The sequence below is a fragment of the Tripterygium wilfordii genome, chromosome 4 (genome assembly GCF_013401445.1).
Source record: "Tripterygium wilfordii isolate XIE 37 chromosome 4, ASM1340144v1, whole genome shotgun sequence".
In the NCBI taxonomy this organism is placed as follows: Eukaryota; Viridiplantae; Streptophyta; class Magnoliopsida; order Celastrales; family Celastraceae; genus Tripterygium; species Tripterygium wilfordii.
In genome coordinates this window covers 4,895,358-4,917,015 of record NC_052235.1, presented here as the reverse complement: position 1 = coordinate 4,917,015, position 21,658 = coordinate 4,895,358, and the positions used below count along the sequence as shown (strand labels likewise).

Here is a 21,658-nt window from a genome sequence, read left to right as displayed (position 1 = left end):
AACAGTCAGGTAGTGTTGGTCTAGCCCTTCTTGCAACAAATTCTGAAAAAGATCCCGGTTGGATTCTTGACTCTGGTGTGACTAATCATATGACCTTTGATGCGTCCTTATTACATGATGCTTGTTTACCAAATTGCTCTACTGTCACCAATGCCAATGGTGTTTCATATCCGGTTACGGGCGCTGGAAGGGTTAACTTAACTCCTTCATTATCCTTGGAGCACACTTTATTGATTCCTGCTCTTTCCAATAATCTTTTATCTGTGTCACAAGTTACTACACAACTAAATTGTTTAGTATTAATATATCCTACTTTTTGTTTCCTTCAGGATCTCTGCAGCGGGGAGATAATTGGGCGTGGTACTAAGAGAGAGGGATTATATTATGTGGAAGATGTTAGTATGGGACGATCTCTATCAGCAAAAGGGTCATCTAGGGCATCAGAAGATCAGATTCGGTTATGGCATCATCGTTTGGGTCATGTCTCCTTTGGTTACTTGAAATATTTATTTCCTACTTTATTTTCTACATGTGAACCTTCCAATTTTCAGTGTGATACATGTGTTTTGGCCAAGAGTCATCGTGCTACTTATTCTGATAGTTCTAATAAAAGAGTTGTGCCTTTTGCGTTGGTTCATTCAGATGTTTGGGGACCTGCCCCTGTTACTACTTCTACTGGCTTTAGATGGTTTGTATTATTTATTGATGATTGCACTCGTATGACTTGGCTTTACCTTATGCGTCATAAGAGTGATGTGGCTGCTTGCTTCCGCACGTTTCATACCATGATCAAAACACAATTCTCTGGTAATTTACAAGTTCTTCGATCTGATAATGGTGGTGAATTTGTAAATCAGGAGTTACAAGCTTATTTTCAGACTCATGGAATTTTGCATGAAACCACTTGTCCTTATACACCACAACAGAATGGTGTTGCTGAGCGCCGAAACAGACAAATTTTGGAGATTACACGTGCTGCCCTTATTGGAGCCCACATGGCACCACTTTTTGGGAAGAAGCTGTTACCACAGCTGTATATCTTTTGAATAGGGTACCCACTCGTGTTCTACAATTTCAGACACCACTTGATAAATTGGCATCCTATGTAACACTGCCATCGCACCTCACACTTCCTCCCCGGGTGTTTGGTTGTGTTATGTTTGTACATTTACAGAAACATCTCCGCACGAAACTTGATCCTTGTGCCCTCAAGTGTGTATTTGTCGGTTATCATCCTTCACAAAAGGGTTACGTTGTTTTCATCCTCCTACAAGTAAGTTCTATGTTACTATGGATGTCACCTTTTCTGAACATGAAATGTTTTTTTCTTCACCCAATTCCACGCTTCCGGGCCCGAGTGGTGATACTGTTGTTGAAGCTCCAAATTGGATGGAGTTGTTTCCTGATCCACTGTGTGTTGCCGATACTGTTGCTGAAGCTCCCTCTCTCTCATCTTCGCCAGTACCCACTCCCGATACTCCTCGTACAGATCCTCCTGAGGTAAGCATTGAGTCTGATGTTAATACTAACAATATTTGTGATAATACTTGTGTCTCGATTGAAACTGACAGATACGTACTCCCACCAAGAAGTACTCGTGGTGTTCCACCAGATAGATTTTCACCAGAGGTTGTGCGAAAAGTGAAATATCCTATTGCTCAGTATGCATCCACTCACCGATTGTCAAAGGAATGCCGAAGCTTTGTCAGTAATATGACTGTCATAGATATTCCTACTAAAGTGCAAGAGGCGTTGTTGGATCCAAAATGGGCAACTGCAATGACTGAGGAGATGACAGCACTTGAGAAAAATCAAACTTGGGAATTGGTGGAGTTGCCGAAAGGAAAAAAAGCTGTTGGTTGTAGGTGGGTGTACACCGTCAAGTGCAAGCCTGATGGTTCGGTTGATAGGTATAAAGCTAGGCTTGTGGCTAAGGGATTCACCCAGACGTATGGGGTTGATTATCAGGAAACGTTTGCTCCTGTTGCAAAAATTAATACGGTTCGAGTCCTAATATCCCTAGCTGCAAATTTTGATTGGCCTCTACAACAATATGATGTAAAAAATGCTTTTTTACATGGTGAGCTACAAGAAGAAGTTTATATGTCTCTGCCCCCAGGATATGAAGCTCCAGGTGATCAAAGTGTCGTGTGTAAACTGAAGAAAGCCTTATACGGGTTGAAACAATCTCCTCGAGCTTGGTTTGGTCGATTCCGACTTGCTATGAGAAGATTCGGCTATAAGCAAAGTAATGCAGATCACACTTTATTTTTGAAAAGAGTTGGTGATAAATTAACGGCTCTCATTATTTATGTTGACGACATGGTAGTAACAGGCAATGATTCTGAAGAAATGCGTAAACTGAGAGACTATTTGTCAACTGAATTTGATATGAAGGATTTGGGAGGATTAAAATATTTTTTGGGCATTGAAGTTGTTCGTTCTGAGCAAGGCATATTTTTGTCCCAACGAAAGTATGTGCTTGACTTATTAACAGAAACTGGTATGCTTGGATGTCAGCCAATTGGATCTCCTATGGAACAAAATCATGGATTGGAATAGTCTTCGAATCAAACTTCAATAGACAAATTATGATATCAAAGGTTAGTTGGGCGTTTAATCTATTTGTCTCATACGAGGCCAGATATTGCATATGCGGTCAGTGTTGTGAGTAGATTTATGCACAATCCTGGTAAACAACATATGGATGCAGTTATTAGAATTCTGAGATATTTAAAATCTGCACCGGGAAAAGGCTTACTCTTTTCTAAGAATGGACATGCGGACGTATGGGGCTATACCGACTCAGATTGGGCAGGTAAAGGAGACGAAGAAGATCAACCACTGGGTATTTAACTTTTGTTGGAGGAAATCTGGTTACTTGGAGAAGTAAAAAGCAAAAAGTTGTCTCATTGTCTAGTGCAGAAGCCGAATACAGAGCAATGGTGAAAGGTATTTGTGAGTTGTTATGGCTCAAATGGCTTATGGGGGAGCTGAGTTTGTCCATTAAAAGACCAATGAAATTGTATTGTGATAATCAGTCAGCAATTAAAATTGCTGAGAACCCAGTGCAACATGATCGGACTAAACATGTGGAAATTGATAGGAATTTCGTGTATGAAAAGCTAGAAGAAAAAATAATTGAAGTTCCGTATATGAAGACCGAAGATCAGTTGACTGATATGTTAACCAAGGGAGTGTCAAATTCAGTGTTTGCTGATTCACTTGTCAAGCTGGGCATGTACGATGTCTATGCACCACCTTGAGGGGGAGTGTTGAATAGAGTCAAAGATTTACCCAAGATTTACTTTATTGATTGAAGACTTTATTGACAAACTCAATATTGATTGAAGACTTTCCTTAATTGAAGATTCGGCAATCAATATTGATTTGTCTAAGTTCATAATTGATGCCTCAATTGTTGACTTTGATAGTGACTTTGATAGAGATTGTAATTACGTAGATCATTGATTGTAAACCAATGTAATAGCTGTATAGGTGTTTCCCACTTCAATAAAATTTATTGATTGCAAAATTAAGTTTCTCTCCCTTACGCAGTTTCAGCCTCCTCGCTAATCGAATTTTCACCGGTCTTTAGAAAGTCGATTAACAAGTCGATCTGTCCATGGTGACTCTAGGCTCCAGCATCTCCAACAAAGTCTGCAAACGCGCCTCCCTTCTACAAGATCGCTGCCTCGGAGGAGATATGGTGTTTTCAGGAAGTCGATCTACGCCTAAGTCTCCTTACGCGCCTCAAGTCTACAAGATCGCCGCCTCTGAGGAGTTCTGGTGGTTTTGAGCGAATCGATCTGCGGAGACTCTGACAAAGTTCTGCTAACGCGCCTCCCTTCCACAAGTTCGCCTCGGATGACGCTCACCTTGTGTAGAAAATCTCGGTCTAAGACTCATCGGCCAGTCACACGTTCATATCCCCAAGGACGCGAAGGTGTCGCCTCCACTAACCATTCGAGGTTGGTTTCTCTATCTCTCTCACGTTACAGATCAGATCGGGATCCTGTTTCTTATATTTTGTTTGCTGCAGTTAAGGTCTAAGAAATGAAAATTAGCATATTGTCAAGGAACGATGTTTGTTTGTCCATGCTACTCCCTAAGTCTAGTTAAAATCGTTTGCGAAACGTCAATTTTCTTGCAGTTTCTGTCAAGCCAAACAGAAAATTAACATTTATTATTCACGCCATCTGTGTTACATGATCACGTTGTTCTGTGAAATGATTGCATTAGTTATTTGCTTTGATGATGGAACATACTGCCTCAATAAATAGCTAGAAATGTTTTTTCTCAAAATTTTTCATTCAATTTTCTTGCCGTTTCTCTCCAGCCAAACAGAAAATTAGTAGCGTGATTAAATGAATGTTTCAGGCGTCTATGTTAGTCGCTATTAACATTTATAATTCATACCATCCGTGTTAAATGATCATGTTTTTTTTGAAATGATTGCATTAGTTATTTGCCTTGATGATGTAACATACTGCCTTAGTAAAGAACTGTCTTTTTATAAAAAATTTCACTGTACATAGCTTAAGTTATGATACTTTAGGTAATTGGTATTCAACTAAAGTTTTATAGGTTCGTCCAGACAATTCGATGTTTAGCCTAATCTCATGAGTTTTGTGCAGACATTGATTGGGTTACACTTTTTTTGAGGGCAAATAAGTCACGTTCACTGAGTATAATAGATTGTTTATTGCCGAACAAGCCTATATGCATGGAATCTTCTTTTGGAGTTTCTGAATCATCCACAGCTGGGATCTTTTCATGGAGAGTTTGCATAGCCTAGATACATGCTTTCATAGTTCAGATTTCTAACTCAATGACTCAACCAATAGATAAGCAAGCTTTTATTTGTGTACCTGTTTTTACATTTGTTCCACTTCCACCATACTGGAGTATATTACTAATATTTTTTCATCGGCCTGTAGGGTTCTTTTAAATAACTCCTGCAACAGTGTTTTTGGCACCGGATTTTTTGATATCCTAAAAAGCTAATAACAATAAAGGAGGTGATATGGATGGTAGTTAATTAACTATCTAATGTCTTAAAAGTTATAATTGCTCATTTGCTATGCTTATGCTGGCAAAATATGTTGGTTTGCATATTCTGATCCTCATCAACTAATTATTGTTCATTTTATGTCTAATATTGAGGATTCAGATAAAAAGAATATCGGCAAGTGATGGTTGAAGCTGAGAAAAAACTATCATAAGATGTTGAAGGAATAAGTGAATACACCATCTAATATCTTTCTATGTACATCTACTGACACCCTTTTCTGTTACAGGTTTCACATGTACAGATTCTTGGAAGAGGCTCAAGCCATTACATCTCGAGGTATTGTACTTTGTATCCTCTCTCTCTCTCTCTCCCCCCCCCCTCTGTGTGTGTGTGTTTCCACTTGAGATCATTACTACTATAAAATGAGTTTAGGGCCTAAACCATAACATGTCTTTGTACGTTGTACAGTTTCTTGAGTTTACAACTGGCTCTCCACGACTCCACCTCGTGTTAACATTAGGTACCTCGATTCTTGAGTTTACTGTTAGCAAAAAGATATAAGATTTTTGAGAGGGTTTTTTTAAAATTTTTATTTTTGTTGACAGTAAAACAGTGTTAGAATATGTTTAAACATTGTTACGATGATAACCTTTATCCATGGTTTTCAGGATACAAGTGAAAATGCCCTTCGTCAACAGCTACTAAAGGGAATCTGGAACTCCACCGCATCAAATTATAATTTTCCGTTTCGGTGTTACTGCAAGGAGGGAAGGCTTAATTGGTAAGTACCTTAAAAGGATATTGCATGGGAACTGGGAAGTTCCTCCTTGAAGTAGATCTTTTTCATGCAAGAGGTGATGTAGGCAAGTGGTAGCTGTAAAAAATGGCCTTATAGTCGAGGGTTTAACAACTACCTACAAACTCATATTACCAAAAAAAAAAAAACTGAAAAACAGAGATTTTAAAACAAAAAAATAAATAACCTAAAAAGAAAAAACATGTGTATAGGTTAAATCCTCTGGCTCTTGCGACTTGGTTATTTTTTAGTTGTTAAGAAGATATAAAATCTGAAGCCCACCTTAGCAACAGGTTAGTTGCGACTGGGTTATTTTTTAGCTCAAAAATATATCAAATCTGAAGTCCACCTTACAACAGGTTAGTTAATCTAAGATACGATCGTTAATGGTCAATGATCATTCTAATGGTGCTGTTAAATGGTTGCCGAAATTTTAAACCAGACTTATGAAGTTGACCTTTAAGCTAACTTATGTTGGCATCTAGGATATGTTCTTATTGAATTGTACAATTTCTTTCTGTGTCCGCGAATCTTCATGCTTTGAGTTTGACGTAAGCTTTTTTAATTAGAAACATGCCCGTTGAAAATGGTCATAATTTATAGCATTTACTACCACTAAACGGGGCTGAGGCCCATTTCAGCTGGCCGCTATGTCCCAATTAAACCCATTCAAGTTGGACCGTACTAGACTAGCATTTGGGCTCAAGCTATTTGTTGTAAATTATAGTTGGGCTTTCACCGATTTAACTTTGCCGCTTAATGTAGTGGGCCTCTCTGATTATAAAGTTGGGCCGCGTAGAAAATCAAACCTGGGCCTTAATCATATGATTCATTTTCATTGGGCCTGCTTTTCAAATTTGGGCGTAACACACAATTGCCCGTCTCATTTAGGCGCATCTCAGTGGTGGGACACAAGTTAGAGCCCAAACAAATAAATGCAATGGGTTTTTTTCAACAAATACCATTTGAGATTGGGTAAATTTAGTCATACCTTTAAGTTTATTAAAAACATTCCAACTTAAGTTGATCATTCCTTGTAAAAATTAATTGATGGGGTATCTTTAGTAAATGTAAGGGTGTGATTAAAGTTTATCATTTAGATTTAAATCATATAACATTACCAAACCAGAATTAGCAAAATTGGCCGAAAGGCCCAATATTAGCAGGCCTATTCATATTTTATTATTTTTGGCCATTAAGTCAAATGGGCCAAAGTGTTTTAGGCCCACGGGCTCGGACTAACAGGCCAAAAAGCCCAATATTAAATGGGCAAAGTTTGGGGTCATAAGTCAAATTCGGCCATGTGTTGGGGCCCATGGGCCCAGGACAACAGGCCGATAGGCCCAATATAAATGGGCCAATGTTTTTGGGCCCACGGGCTCATGAAAACAGGCCATGAGGCCCAATATTAATGGGCCGATACCCAATTATATGGGCCTATGACACAATATAGCGGGCCTGGTCTATTTTTGGGCCAAAAGTTAAATTGGGCCATTTATTTGGGGCCCACGAGCTCAGAGTAGCAGGCTAAAAGGCCCAATATTAATGGGCCGAAACCCAATTATATGGGCCATTGACAGAATATTGTGGGCCTAGTCAGTTTTTTGGCCTTAAGTCAAATTGGGCCATGTTGTTCATCTGGCAGGCCCATTTCCACATTTTATCCCTTTGATGCCCACTTTACATTATTATGAAAATTGTGAAGCAATAAGAGTCGAGGTCTCATAAAACTTGGGAGCTCAACCTAGTTAATTGGGCTTGTCAATTGAAGTTGGGCCTCAATACAATTATAGGGCTTTATATACACAAATAATGGCGGGACTCTTATCCTAAAGTTGTACCATCACCGTGCTAGAAAATCCAATATGGGCCTCCACTTATATAATTTTTATTGGGCTATGACCATCGAATTTAGGCCTAAAAGTATTTAATTGGGCTTCTATCAACAAATATTGGGCACAAGGTCCAATATTAGCTCATAACAGTCTAGACTGATCGACCAAGACGTCTCCCAAAATTAGGGCCTTCGATACTATTTAACTGGGCTCACAGCCCGGCAAAATTAAGCCTAAGGACCATTTCAAGAGGAACTAGACCAGCCCAGCAAAGCCTGACGTAAAGCCCAATTTATAAACCACCGACAAAAACACTGGGACCGGAGGCCTACTCGTCTCGACCGGTATTCCAGCTGTCTTTCAAACGTTCAAGGGCCTACTAGATTCGTCACTGTGGTCTACTTGCGGGCAACAAAGGCTTGGCCGAGTCTCTTTCTTTCTTTTGCCCTTTTCTGGCAAAATAAGCCCCACCAAATCAATAAGGTGATGTTGGTTATACACACACAAAACGTGTCACTTATTTCTGTTAATAAATCATTTTAGACAAAAAGCAACAAATGAAAAGAAATCCGGCTTTACCCCATACACCGCCGTAATCTCTGCATGAAAAAGGAGGTAACCTGGCTTGTGCCCACTATACAGTACTAACCTTACTAGACTATTCCTCAAAAGCATTATCATGATCCTGGAATAAGTGAATATTCAGAAATGATCTGGTGAAGTTTCGATCAAAGGAATGCAGAATGAACAATCCCGCATGGCAAAATCACTCAATACAAAAAAAATAAAAATAAAAATAAATGACAAGCTTCAAGTGTTGAATAAAAGTCCGTTTTCTAGAAAGGTTAGCAAAGTAGCTTGAAATTCTTTAGTTTTTTAATTTTATAAAATTATGACGGTGAGAATTTACTTTGTTGATCATTTAAAGTTCTAAAACTATGCTAGACTAGGCAAGAGTATGCCACCTGTGGTCAGTCTGAAATCACAGAGATTCATTAGGGTAGAAATTTAACCACCGTAAAGAACGGAAAATAGATGTCAGTGAATTCAGAAAATATAGAAAGGAACTTACATTCCAACTAAAACTTTGAATGCCTCAATCGAAGATGCCCACTGAGTTCCAGCACCAATCATGACTCCGAAGAACCCATAGGCCACAGCAAGAGCCCCCCACAAACCTAGCTTCTTCACTGCGAAGAAAACAAACACAAGAAAATCAAATTACTAAATAGAAACAGAGGACTCAGAGATTTCAACTAAGCTAAGAAACCAAAGAGCACCCACATCAACAACAGTTGCCCCTTTGACATTGTTGGGGAAAGAGACAAGATTGTCAGCAAAACAACAGCAGCTCCGGGTTTTTCTGCATTGATTCTTTGGTGTGGAGATAGTATGCTTGTAGATCACCTCTACAATTGTATCACATGTTGCAAACTTCAACCGCGTATCAGTTAGAATGAATACCAATATGACAAAATTGTAAACCAGCAACTGTAATTATCATAGGAAAAACAATAGAATTAGCTTCCACCAAAAGACTGAACCCATAAATGATTAATCTTGTTGCCAAATATGGCATTTATATCCATAATATCTCAACCAAAATAAATACTACTTTTAATCCAGAGCGTCTGACCTGTACATGCAATAGGCATCAAACATGAACGTAGACTTAGATGAATCAATATACCATTCTTGTCAATATTATCTAGGAATTTGCTATGAATCATTTAGACATATGCGTTCATGCAAATACAGGACCCATATAAATGCAATTAGAACTTCTGACAAGTTGAAGTGTTGAACCCTTCACAAAACCTATGACTAGCAATATCACAGCGCTTGTAGTTGGCTGAACACCTAGCCTAAGAAATTCATGTCCCATTTCCAAACATGGAAGATCTAGGTCCATATCACCTGTACCGTGACTGTAATATCAGTCAAGGAAGGTTTAAAATGTGATCAGTGGAATCTAATATGTCTCCACCAATTACAATGCTACAGTTAAATTACCTGATCAAATAAAAATTACATAAAGCACACACGTCATATGATCAAATTCAGTATGGTAAAGTAACAACATTTTATTTTGCAGGAAAATAACACTGATAAAAAGAGCAGCACAAAATTATCGCTAAGTTGAACTGACCACAAAATTATAGAGGGGTCACAACGTATAATGCTTCAGTGGGGATCAATGTCCAAGTGAACAGGTAATATGCCTTGCATTTTATTAGGAGCTGGATCAAAAGGAGTGATGTGTTTAGTGAAGCAACTCAGGTCCTTTGTCACGAGATTAAACGGTAAGCCATGGGCCTTTTTCCATCCATTGAGTCATTGATAAACAGACAGACTAACGATCGTTGGAATCAAGAGTGCTCGTAGAAGCCGTAGTTGTTTGATAAGGGGCCTTTAATGAGAGAGGAAACATATTAGTACATATTAGTATCAATCATTATTATTTGACAGTAACATAAGAGCAGACGAAGCACTTAATAAGAAACTCAACTCAGTTAGTGGCTTGTTCAATATAATTTCAAGTGTTTGAAGTTCCAGAAATGGCCGTGAGAGATCAATTTCTTTCTTGAGAGACTTTGAAAGTTAAGGGATGGAAATTTACAGACACACAAAATTGAATGAACAAATTTACAAACAAAATGATAGATGCTAAATGACAAAAATTGCAGAAGATATTTAACGATCTTTGCCAGTAGATATTGAAATAAAATACGAATGCTCATAATCTTAGCAACAAGACTAAACCATAAAGGAAAGACAGGTATGCAATTGATCACATTAAAGCCATGAACACTAAACACAACCATAAAAGAAGGTCATATAGATGTATAGGGCAGATACTACTCTAATACAACCAATAAAGACATAAAAGAATGCAGGCTCACTTTAAAATAAGGCTCTCGAACAAATTTTAGTCTCACAACAAGTTTAAAGAACTGTAGAGAAAGAGATGAGACAAGTATGCCATGAGATACAGTGTCTTGTGTCTCTTCTATGAACTCTGCAGGATTGGAAATAAGCAAAACAACCCTTCGCCTGAAACACGGCATACTTTATGTGCTCATCTCCAGCTGCAAATAGAATTGCACTGCTCATAATACATGCTTGTAAAAGAAATCATGGAATAAAAATCTAATCATGTCTCAACAAAGTAATGAAAAGAAAAGGTATCCAAGACACATCTAGAGACTAGAAAGGTATTATATGCTGTAATACATACCTTTTTTGCTTCCTGACTGCAAATGATCTGCCCAAATATTTTTTTCTTTCTAGGCTTCATTGATGACTTACTGGGATGCTATTATGTGAATCTACCGAGCGAATAGACCAACAGATTTCGTTAAAATGAATATACATTAACCTCAAATGATTTAATTATAAAGAAATCCAAGACAGTGCAAAAGAGTCATGAATACAGATTGATTTTCTAAGAAAATGAACATTAAAAATAAAAATCATTGTTCAAGAAAAAACACCATATTTGTACTAATTAAAAATCAGAGTTTTCACTCTTTATAAGGTAAACAAATTATGGAAAGTAAGACTGCGTGATATGTTTCAATAGTCACTACAATTAATTTCATTCAGAAATCAGAAACTGAGAGAAGATTGTGATCATATTTGGTACTTCATTCACAAAACTTGTCAGAGTGGAAGCTAAACAACAACTTTTACGAGAATGTATAGAAAATGAGCTAGTTTCAACTACTTATGCGCCTAATTAAGCCTCTGCAATCTTAAAATTCGAATGGATCAGAAGGAAATTTTAAGCCAGAGACACAAAAGTTCTACTCTACTCATTGATCATCTCTTACATCACTGAAGTAAATTTTGGAAGCAACGATTTCATCCGAAAATTGTCAATCATTTATAACAAAAATATCAAATAACAAGTAAAATAAAGATGCCGAGCATTTATTAGCCTAAGACTCTTTTGTTTGGATGGAAATAAACCGCAAGAGAATGAGAGTAACAGAAGGGGAAAAAAATCTCTCAGGTTCAACGTTAGAATTCAATCGGTGTCCCGTCCAACAAAACAGCCTCAGCGAGTTACGATTTGAAATCACCAAACCCTAATTATTCGCTGTAACAAAAATCGTCAAAAAAACCTGTAAATACGAAGCGATATGGATGTCAGACCTTATTCAGCCGCTTCGACGTCACTTCATGATTCAACGTGGAAGGTCTTAAGGTTGCGCAACCAAGGTCTCTTACACAGATCGGACTAACGCTTCCACATCCTTATGGATCTCAACGTGCGACTTACCGATGAGGTTTCCTCGACATTACGGGAGATTGACAGATCGGAGGCTTGTACAGAAGAGCAGAGCATGCCGTTGGCGATGGCGATCCACAAAACCCTCTAAGTTTTAATGTTTTATCTCTCCCTCTCTCGTTGTAATTCTCGGAGGACGATATGAAAATTAAAAGGGATAGGCGCGCGCAATTCACATACAACTTTACGAAGGGCAGAACGAGGGTATTCTAATTGGACCTGATCAGGGGCCGAAGGGCCCCACAGACCCATACCCCTTTCAGGGCGGGCTTAGTCACTGATCTGAGCCCCCTTAACCGGGCTTGGGCTCACAACTATGCTTACCCTATTCTCCCATCAATTCCCGGTTTTAAATGCAACACACATAAAGACATACGCGATACTATAAAATAAAACCCTCTGCAACATTTACTCATGAATCCTATGGGGAGAAATTTTGGAAAAACTGATCTATTATTTCTCTCTCTCTGTTCTCTATTTGTGCTCTCTCTCAACAGTTAGAATTTAGAGTCGGCGCCACGTCTCTCTATTTCTTCTCGCACAATTTCATGGTGCCCGCATTCCCCCAACCCCAACCCCAACCCTAACCCTAAATTTTCGTTACTCAAATTCTTTATGGTATTATTGAGCTCATCTATAGTTCCAGACTGTCTCTCAAAGTGATCGATCACTCAACTCGATTTCGAGCAGAACCTTCTCTGAACTTCGTTTTCAGCCATGAATAGCGTCTCACAGCTACAGAGAGAGTTATAATGATAAGAATTCTGGGTCTTGCGCATTCATTGCATGGGTTTCAACGATGCCCCAGCGTCCGAGAGGAGTACGCCGAGGCCGTGCTAGGATAGAGCCCAACGCCGCAACTCGAAATCAGGTGAAGACCCGTGCTGCTGCTGCGAGAGAAGCAGCTGCAGAGGCGGCTCGTGAGAGGCCTAGAACGAGGTTGGCAGCAAAAAGGTTAAGGAGGCAAGAGGAGGAGAAGGAGAAGGAGAAGGTGCAGGAGGATCAGGTGATTGTAATATCTGAGAGGGATACCGAATTGAAGTCAAAAAAGGCTAAGAAGGGTGAAATGGCTGACAACAGTGGTGGGTTGAGTGCTAATAAGGCGGGCGGTAAGGAGGAAGAGGGAAATACCACTCCTTTCCCGGAGAAGGTGGGCGTGTTTTTGCTTGGTTTGCTTCTTTAGTTTATTTTTTATGCTTTAGTTTATTTATTTTTTGGTTTTGTTTCAAGTGGTGTTTCTTACTTTCAACCTGGAGAAGCTGTGCCTGTTGGTGGCTCTTTGTTTCCTGCCGTTATCTTAACGTTCGATTGGTTTTGTAAATGCCATTCGATGTCGAGTGAATACTGAACTATTTTATGTATGAATCTTGCTGCTTCGTTGCTTAATCGGCATATCGAGCTGTGTCTTTTATAGCTATAGTTGCAAAAATTTGGTCACATGCTTATTTGTATTAGTTATATGCACAAAGTTGTATCCTCTCAGGCCATTTTTGCATGTCTTATTATCTTGAGGAACTTATGGCTTTTACTTTTCCGTATGGGGTTTGAGTAGTAGTTTTGTTTTTGAAACATATATGCATTTGAGTCAGAAGTCTGTCTTGGATTGATTGTTGACATGCTTTTACATTAGAAGCGTGTCTTGGATACCACAAATTTTGCATACAAGCGGTGATGTTGCCTTCCATTGTTGGTCTCATTGTGCAATATATAGAGCCTCACATATTTTTAGCGTCAAAATCGATAGTTATTCGGTCATTTTCAGTTTTTCTGTCATTGTTAAAAGTTGACGTGGATATTTTTGTTGTATGTCATGCTTGTTATTGTTCATTGTAGTTACAAAGTGTTTATTTTCCTTTCCCCCAGGTTCAAGTTGGAGGGTCACCCACATATAAGGTGGAGAGGAAGTTGGGCAAAGGTGGGTTTGGTCAGGTGTTTGTTGGTCGTCGTGTCAGTGGTGGAAATGAACGCACCACAGGTCCTGGGGCTCTGGAGGTAAAATCAATTCAAACTACTTAGTTTCCTCAATGCTTTATGTACCTGTTGTTTTTCTGTGTTAGGTGTTTCTCTTCATGTTGTTGCTTAAGTCTGCTTGTTTTCCCTTAGGTTGCTTTGAAATTTGAGCACAAGAACAGCAAAGGCTGTAATTATGGTCCTCCATATGAGTGGCAAGTGTACAAGTAGGTATCTTATTTCATTCACATTGAATGTTTCGAGAGCTTAATGCGTTCAAAAAAACTGTTTTCGAGGGTTTGAAAAATAATTTTTTCAACAGCACCCTTGGTGGTAGTCATGGAGTGCCGCGAGTGCATTATAAAGGAAAGCAAGGAGAATATTATGTGATGGTATGAACAGGACCACCATCTATTTTCATTTAATCTCACCATTGTAATTTTTCTTCAACTTCTATGTAATCATGTTCATTGTTCAGGTTATGGACATACTTGGTCCCAGCTTATGGGATGTATGGAATACGTCTGGACAAGCGTAAGTAATTCAGTAATTCACATTTTATTTTTGGTTGGTATTGGTTTGCAAGGTAGATCTTTATTTGTTAGTCTTGTTATCTAAGTCTCAATAAGTCTCCTTACTCCTTAATTTGTTGGATTGTGTTTAGAGAATCCTTCTCTTGCTTCAGTTATGTGGTGGAATGTTGGGCCTGTACATTTTTTTCCCACCAAATCTAAATTAATGTGTGTAGTTATTTGTATCTTCAAGAAAAGTTTCGCGATGTTTTTTGTTTATATGGTTCTTATGCAGTATCATCATTTCCCCTTTTTCTCCTTTTTCATAGGATGTCATCGGAAATGGTTGCTTGTATTGCCGTTGAGTCCCTTTCAATTCTAGAAAAGACACATTCAAAAGGGTATGTGATTACTATGGTTTGTATTCACTTTTATCATCTTTAATTTTGAGAACTCTTTATTAAGTTTGGAGAATAGTGAAATCAAGTTTTATTAGCTTCAAAGTCCTCTAGTCATGTTTGATAAACTGATCGTTATTTCCCTTGTTACTATGCTTGATATCAGTTATGTGCATGGAGATGTAAAGCCAGAGAACTTTTTACTTGGTCAGCCGTGTACATTGCAAGAGAAGAAGTTGTTCCTTGTTGACCTTGGATTAGGCAAGTAAATTATATAGATATTATTCTTTTTTGTTGATCTACATAAGAATCTTCTTAAGAAAAGAATCTGGCTTAGACTCTTAAATCGATAATTTGCAGAGACTAGCAAGTTTTGGCTTTTCAGAGTTTGTTACAAATTTTTAGATACATCAGCATTAGTGGTTACTTTAAGTTATATTCTTTTCGCCAGCTTCTTCTTTTGTTATTTCATGTGTCCTTTCCCTTAGGTTTAACTTTCTTCGTTGCCCTGAATAAAGTTTCTTTGCATTAAAATAATTTTTTAATTTCCTTGCACTACCTTTTTTTGTTTTATGATTTCATGATATCGCAGCAACTAAGTGGAGAGATGGTGGTAATGGACGACATGTTGAATATGATCAGCGTCCTGACATGTTTAGGTGAGCCAATATTTATCTTCTTTGATTTTTTTAAGAATCTATTTTAGATTAGCATGGGTCTTAAAACCTTTTATTTCCCCAGAGGAACTGTTCGATATGCAAGTGTTCATGCTCACTTGGGAAGAACTGCCAGTAGAAGGGATGATCTTGAGTCTCTTGCATACACACTCATCTTCCTACATCGAGGCAGATTACCATGGCAAGGTTATCAGGTATCACCTGCCTAGCGCATATTCAGAATCTACTGCTTTCTATTTGCTTCCACAGAATGAAATGTTTAGTCGTCTTCTTTTCCTTCTGAATTTGTTAGGGTGATAATAAATCCTTCCTAGTATGCAAAAAGAAGATGGCAACATCTCCTGAAGTGCTCTGCTGCTTCTGCCCGCCTCCCCTTAGACAATTTCTGGAGATTGTGGTGAACATGAAGTTTGATGAAGAGCCCAACTATACAAAGCTGATTTCTTTGTTTGAGGGTCTATTGGGACCAAATCCAGCTATAAGGCCTATAAACACCGAGGGTGCTCAAAAGGTACTCTGACATCTGAAAACTACTGCAAAAAATTAATATTGGATGCTCATTGGAGCTACGATTTTTCAGATCATCTGTCAAGTTGGCCAAAAACGAGGCAGGTTGATCACTGAGGAAGAAGACGATGGGCAACCCAAGAAGAAAATTCGTGTGGGAGTTCCAGCTACGCAGTGGATTTCCATTTACAATGCTAGGCAACCAATGAAACAGAGGTGACACTGCTTTATCCTTTACCTTTTTATCATTTATCCTTCTGTTAGTTGTTGATTTTTATGTAAGATCATGATTTGGGTATATAATGAAACTATTATACATTTACTTGACCATCATAAAGAGGGCAGTAAAAACAATATTTTTAGTATTTTGCTCATTCAAGTGGAGAGGCTTCATACCTCATGTAGAAGAATGAGTTCAAACACATCTAAGACATCTTAAATCCTTGGTATATTTGCATTTGCTGAACTTGACTTGGTTAGAAATTATCACTAGGTATTGATGCTTGGTTTGGAGAATGATTTCAACCCTAATTTTATGATGGACTAAAAATTTATCAGTTTGGCTTGCTTTTACAGTTTTACTCCCTTAATAATTGGAAAACCTGAAAAACCGATGCAAGGTCTATGGCCATAGCATAGATCTTTTTTTTTAATGTGACATTCTCTTTGGGAGTATTCTTTGACCATGGCGTGGCACTTTTCTTAATTTTGAAGCACTTCTCTGGGTATTTCTGTTATTTGTAGTTCATTATCATTGTCGTTATCGTTTTCCAAGTGGGAAAAATGATAATATAAATGAGAGGGCGTTTTCAAATGTGATTCGAAATCATCTCTCACATTATCACTTGGGGATGTGTAGATATCATGCTTTATGCGCCTACCCTTGCTGTAGAAGAATTTTATATAGCAAATGAGGGCAGAAATGTCTCTCTGTCTACAAAGTCTCCTCACTCTTTCAATGCTTGTTCATCTTTTATGTGATTAGGTACCATTATAATGTGGCTGATGCAAGGCTCGCTCAGCATGTCGAGAGAGGAACCTCAGATGGTCTGCTTATAAGTTGTGTGTCATCTTGTTCCAATCTTTGGGCCCTCATTATGGATGCTGGAACTGGTTTTACGAGCCAAGTGTATGAACTGTCACCCCTTTTCTTACACAAGGTGAATCTTTGTTCTCCATACACTATTGTTGTCCTCCATATAAAATATATGTTGAAAATAATTTACATACTTTTGTTTTAAATTTGCAGGAATGGATTATGGAACAATGGGAGAAGAACTATTATATTAGTTCAATTGCTGGTGCCAGCAATGGAAGCTCCCTTGTGGTGATGTCCAAAGGTCAGTTTACTTTTTCCAGTCAGGCTATATATTGGTGGATTATTTTTACAATTGGAAATAAATTCTAATTTATTTCAATCCTTGTGAAAGATATGTGGGTGGCATGCTATGGTAATATTGTGACTGTCATCATGCAGTAATGTTACTTGACGGTTGAATAAGTATGAGTGGAATTTAATTTATTCCGATAAGTCGGCAAATAATCTCACAGGCTCTTCTCAGTTGAAAGGAGATTTTCCTTCCTGTGGTAGAAGCTTATGCAAAACTCTTTTATGCTGTGTGCTCTACATGTTTCATGCATGACTAGTGTGCTAGATTTCATGCTTGGTTTCTTCTTGCAACTGAATGTAGACGTCATTATGGCTTCAAATGTCATGCACACATTCTAGAAGGATTTGTCCGTTTGGCTAGGAAATGGGGAGATAGTGTGAGGATTGAAATAGGATGCTTAATGCTTCCCCAAATTTGTTGGTGCTTCTTCTTCTTTTATAGTATTAGCCTCCATTGCTTTCCTTTGTTCCCTGCCTATTGCAGGAGTTGGGTCTCTGCATCATTCTTTTGCGTCAGTTGCATATTATCACTTTTGAAATCAATATAAATTTTTGTGTCTACATGAAATGCTTTTCTTTTATAAATATCCGTGCATGGAAAAAAAACTGATACTTTTGGGTCAGAACTACATGTAGGGGCAGGGCTAATCATTGGGGTGTACTATAATTATGTATGTATAACTATTTCTGAAGCAGCTTAATTTTGTCATTTGGATAGATTGGGCTTAGTTCAAATAGGTCACTGAAAGATACCACAGTTTGCAATTAGGTCATCCAAAGAAAAAAATTTCAAATTGGGTCACTCAATATTTCAATTTTAAGTAATTAGGTCATGATGATCCAATTCCGATCAATTGATCGCCGGAAATTACTGAGGTGTCAATTTATTGCATATGTGGATCAAAATTAAAATAAATATACAATAGTCGAATATTAAAATAAAAATAAAAATGCCACATGGAATATAAAAACAACTAGAAATAATTTTAAGAAAAGAAAACCCAGAAATTTAAAAAAAAAAAGAAAAAAAATGAAGAATACAGACGTGGTGCTTTCATCTTAGAACGAAAACCAAAAAAAATCAATATGGCAGATTTCTTCTAATGGGTTTAGTGAGAGATGAGCAGCGGTCAAAATAGAGACAATCGGCCTCCGGCCAATTTGGGAGCCAACCTTGTTCTATGGGAGTGCTTCATCGGGATCGACTTCTGACCTAGCCTCCGTCCTTGCCACTTTGGGACCCAATCGGGATCGTGTTTGGATGAAGGAAATAGAAACGGTGCTATAGATCTGGTGGATCTGAGAGGGGGTTAAGTTCTTGTCAGGATCCGATTGTGTAGATCCGATTGGTCAAGGAACGAGTCAAGTTCTTGCCTTCTAATAACTCGTCGTCGGGCCATTATCAAACTCCGGAGAACATAAGGATCCGTTGCATCCATTCCCAAGTGGATGCGAGGTACAGGGTGAAGAAAAGGAAGTTAAAGGAGTTGAAGAAAAGGAAGTTGTAGGGTTTATAAGTGGTGGAGGTGGATAGGGTGGGGATGGTGGTGGCGGCTGGGAGGGTTTGATGGGAGACAAGAATTTTATTTTTTGTTTTTGTTTTTTGTTGATATATGCCACATTTCTTTTTTATTTTAATTTTAAATTCCATATCATTTTTTAATTCCACATGGCATTTTTTATTTTTATTTTATAGCATATTTGGGTCCATGTAAGCATTAATCGGACATGTCAGCAATTTCAGGCGATCAATTGACCGGAATTGGACCATCATGACCTAATTGCTTAAAATTAGAACATTGTTTGAAAAAAATTTCTTTGAGTGACCTAATTGCAAACTGTGGTATCTTTCAGTGACCGATTTGAACTAAACCCGATTCCGTATTGTCTAAACTAACGAATGCATAACGAACATGGAATGTGTATGAACATCCTTTTCTCAACCACATTCTAGTTTTATTTCCTTTTTTCTGATGACACGAGAGCCAATTCTCCGTCAAATGTGGCATTGGTGTTGTGACAAGAAATGGGACATTATTTGTAAATCGTGATGTAGAAGCAAAAGAGATGGCTAGATATATGTTTACTACATATTACAACGTGAAGAACATATGCATGAATGCTTTCAATGTTTCGTAGTGTTAGTAGTATTGACTAAATAAAGTTTCTTTGATGAATTAATAAGATTCTATCTATATAACCTTGAAGTTCAGTTCGGTGAGTGCACATTAGTAGTTACAATTGAATCTGCGCAGGCACTCAATATACTCAACAGTCATACAAAGTGAGTGAGTCGTTCCCCTTTAAATGGATAAACAAGAAATGGAGAGAGGGGTTTCATGTGACATCAATGGCAACTGCTGGAGCACGGTGGGGTATTGTCATGTCTCGGAATGCTGGATTCAGTGATCAGGTCGAATTTCTACTGTCTTATCCTCACCATTTGCTGTTTTTAGCTTTTTATCAGATAGAAGATAAACTTCTAAATCTTTTTACCAGTACTTATCATTTCCTCATTCCCTCTTTCTTTGTTATCAATGTCTTTTTCTTAATGTTTTCTGCACAAATTTACTTTCATTTTTATTTTCCTGCAAGATATCTTGAATCAACCTACGCATTTTCCTTTGGCCATTTTCTTTGCTTTTCGTTTTCTTTGTCTTGATGGTAAGTTTTTAGTTCCTCATTATAATTGTTACTGTATTCTGATGAAGATCGTGGATTCTTGAGCAACTGACTTTAAAACCGCAGGTATTCAGTTTTAGTTAATGTGAGGATGTCCTAATAAAAGGCACTCGTAAATAATCCAAATGGGTGAATGGCTGGATGCTTGGTGATGAAGTTTTACTTCTCCTACTTATCTTTTTTTTGCTGATCTCTCTCCTCCTTCCTTTCCTTTTATGTTAATTTTGCTAATGTAAATGCTTATAAAGCAACTTAAATAAATTCCTGCATTAGTATTTTAACCTTTGCTATTTGTTAGTTAGGTTTGTGCCCAGATTCAGAACTGTGATATAATGAAAACCTTGGTATTGTATGTTGCTTTAATGTTTTGCCAGTGCTTACAGATGGCAATGCTCTTGAGTGTTTTTTTCCTGTTTTCTTGTAGATTTCATGTTTCCAGTAGTATCTCCATAGTACTGCCTGCTTTCTCTCTCTAAATTGCGTTGGCTTCAATAGGTTGTGGAGCTTGATTTTCTCTATCCGAGTGAGGGCATTCATAAACGATGGGACAATGGTTATCGAATTACGGCAACTGCTGCTACTTGGGATCAAGCTGCTCTCATATTGAGCATCCCCAGGCGCCGACCTGGTGATGAAACTCAGGAAACTTTGCGTACCACACAATTTCCAAGCACGCATGTGAAGGTAATTGCAATCTCAAAAGTTGTTGAGTAGAAAGGAATTTCGAATCTCAAAAGATGTTTAATCTTTCGGGTGTCTTTGTATATGCTCGTGAAGGGCATGTGCCAGATTCAGTTTGTGCCTCCGCTCAAAGGCAAAACCTTCTCTAAAACATGATTTTTACATAGAAATCAAGCAAGAGATAGCTCTTGGCGAGATTACCTCTGGCTATCTTTTCATCGGTCGTAAGAGCGTGAAAATATGAACAATTCTTTTTAGTTTTAAGTACTTAATTTGTTATATATTCTTAACACTGATTTTGTTCTCCTCATCGTCTGTAGGAAAAATGGGCAAAGAATCTCTATCTTTCGTGTCTGTGCTATGGGCGAACTGTATCTTGACATTTCGGAACCGTTTGCAAGGGGGGTAAAGAAGTAAAGGGATTATAGGGTCCTACTCTTCTGAGTTTTTCCCCTCATTTTGTTTTAGTCATGTTTAATTGTAAAATTTCCCACACAAGGTTTATGACAATGGAGAGTTGGACCTGCTATGGAGAATTGGATTGTGACGCATATTCAGCTTTGTACAGACTTATGGCCTAGTATTTATTCCCTTTGAGCTATAGTTTTGGGACGTACTAGACCCATGGTAGGAGACCTGTCCCTGTTTGGAAACCGTGAAACAGAGAGTTATGGTTCGAAATTAATTATAAGGCTAATTAAAACAGTTACATGCTTATATTTGATAATTTTGATTTTTTTAAAAAAATCGGAGTGTATTAAAATCTTCTAAATAAAACTAAAATTTATTATGTTCATGAGGCTGCTTGATTATTGCTTCTTTATTTTTTTCGCCTGGCCAGCGGATGGTGTCTCTGTAACCATAAAGATTTATTATTAATCGTTGCAGGATCTGCCGTATCATAAAACCTTTTTGTTTAGGG

At 38.0% G+C, this 21,658-nt stretch overlaps 2 protein-coding genes and 1 long non-coding RNA gene across 8 annotated transcripts; 2 read left to right on the top strand and 1 right to left on the bottom strand.

The window, feature by feature from the left end:
• The first annotated feature begins 3,547 nt into the window (after positions 1–3,547).
• Positions 3,548–6,080, top strand: LOC119996388. Its single transcript, XR_005467852.1, has 3 exons — positions 3,548–3,971; positions 5,301–5,350; positions 5,683–6,080. It is a non-coding gene; the product is annotated as an uncharacterized LOC119996388 (long non-coding RNA).
• Positions 6,081–8,134: 2,054 nt separating this feature from the next.
• On the bottom strand, positions 8,135–12,273 carry LOC119996284. 6 transcript variants are annotated; one of them, XR_005467830.1, is made up of 7 exons: positions 11,804–12,238; positions 10,884–10,974; positions 10,549–10,734; positions 9,795–10,055; positions 8,930–9,136; positions 8,718–8,835; positions 8,135–8,330 (listed from the first exon to the last, which is right to left on the bottom strand). XR_005467830.1 is itself a non-coding variant. In XM_038842865.1 (5 exons), the coding sequence occupies exons 3-5, from the start codon at positions 10,711–10,713 to the stop codon at positions 8,833–8,835; spliced, it is 375 nt and encodes a 124-aa protein (XP_038698793.1). In that variant the 5' UTR covers positions 10,714–10,736; positions 10,885–10,974; positions 11,804–12,273; the 3' UTR covers positions 8,463–8,832. The 6 variants fall into 6 exon arrangements, 1 of the variants encoding a protein (XP_038698793.1); XR_005467833.1 differs by lacking the exon at positions 8,135–8,330 and having other exon boundaries at positions 8,463–8,835; positions 8,930–9,054; positions 11,804–12,245; XR_005467831.1 differs by lacking the exon at positions 8,135–8,330 and having other exon boundaries at positions 8,463–8,835; positions 8,930–9,079.
• A 60-nt stretch (positions 12,274–12,333) lies between these two features.
• LOC119996282 (casein kinase 1-like protein HD16) lies at positions 12,334–21,463 on the top strand. The gene is made up of 16 exons (XM_038842861.1): positions 12,334–13,089; positions 13,803–13,931; positions 14,043–14,116; positions 14,212–14,281; positions 14,368–14,423; positions 14,731–14,802; positions 14,966–15,060; positions 15,392–15,458; positions 15,541–15,670; positions 15,769–15,987; positions 16,057–16,199; positions 16,969–17,143; positions 17,233–17,323; positions 19,629–19,786; positions 20,551–20,739; positions 21,057–21,463. The coding sequence occupies exons 1-16, from the start codon at positions 12,739–12,741 to the stop codon at positions 21,114–21,116; spliced, it is 2,079 nt and encodes a 692-aa protein (XP_038698789.1). The 5' UTR covers positions 12,334–12,738; the 3' UTR covers positions 21,117–21,463.
• Positions 21,464–21,658: the final 195 nt, after the last annotated feature.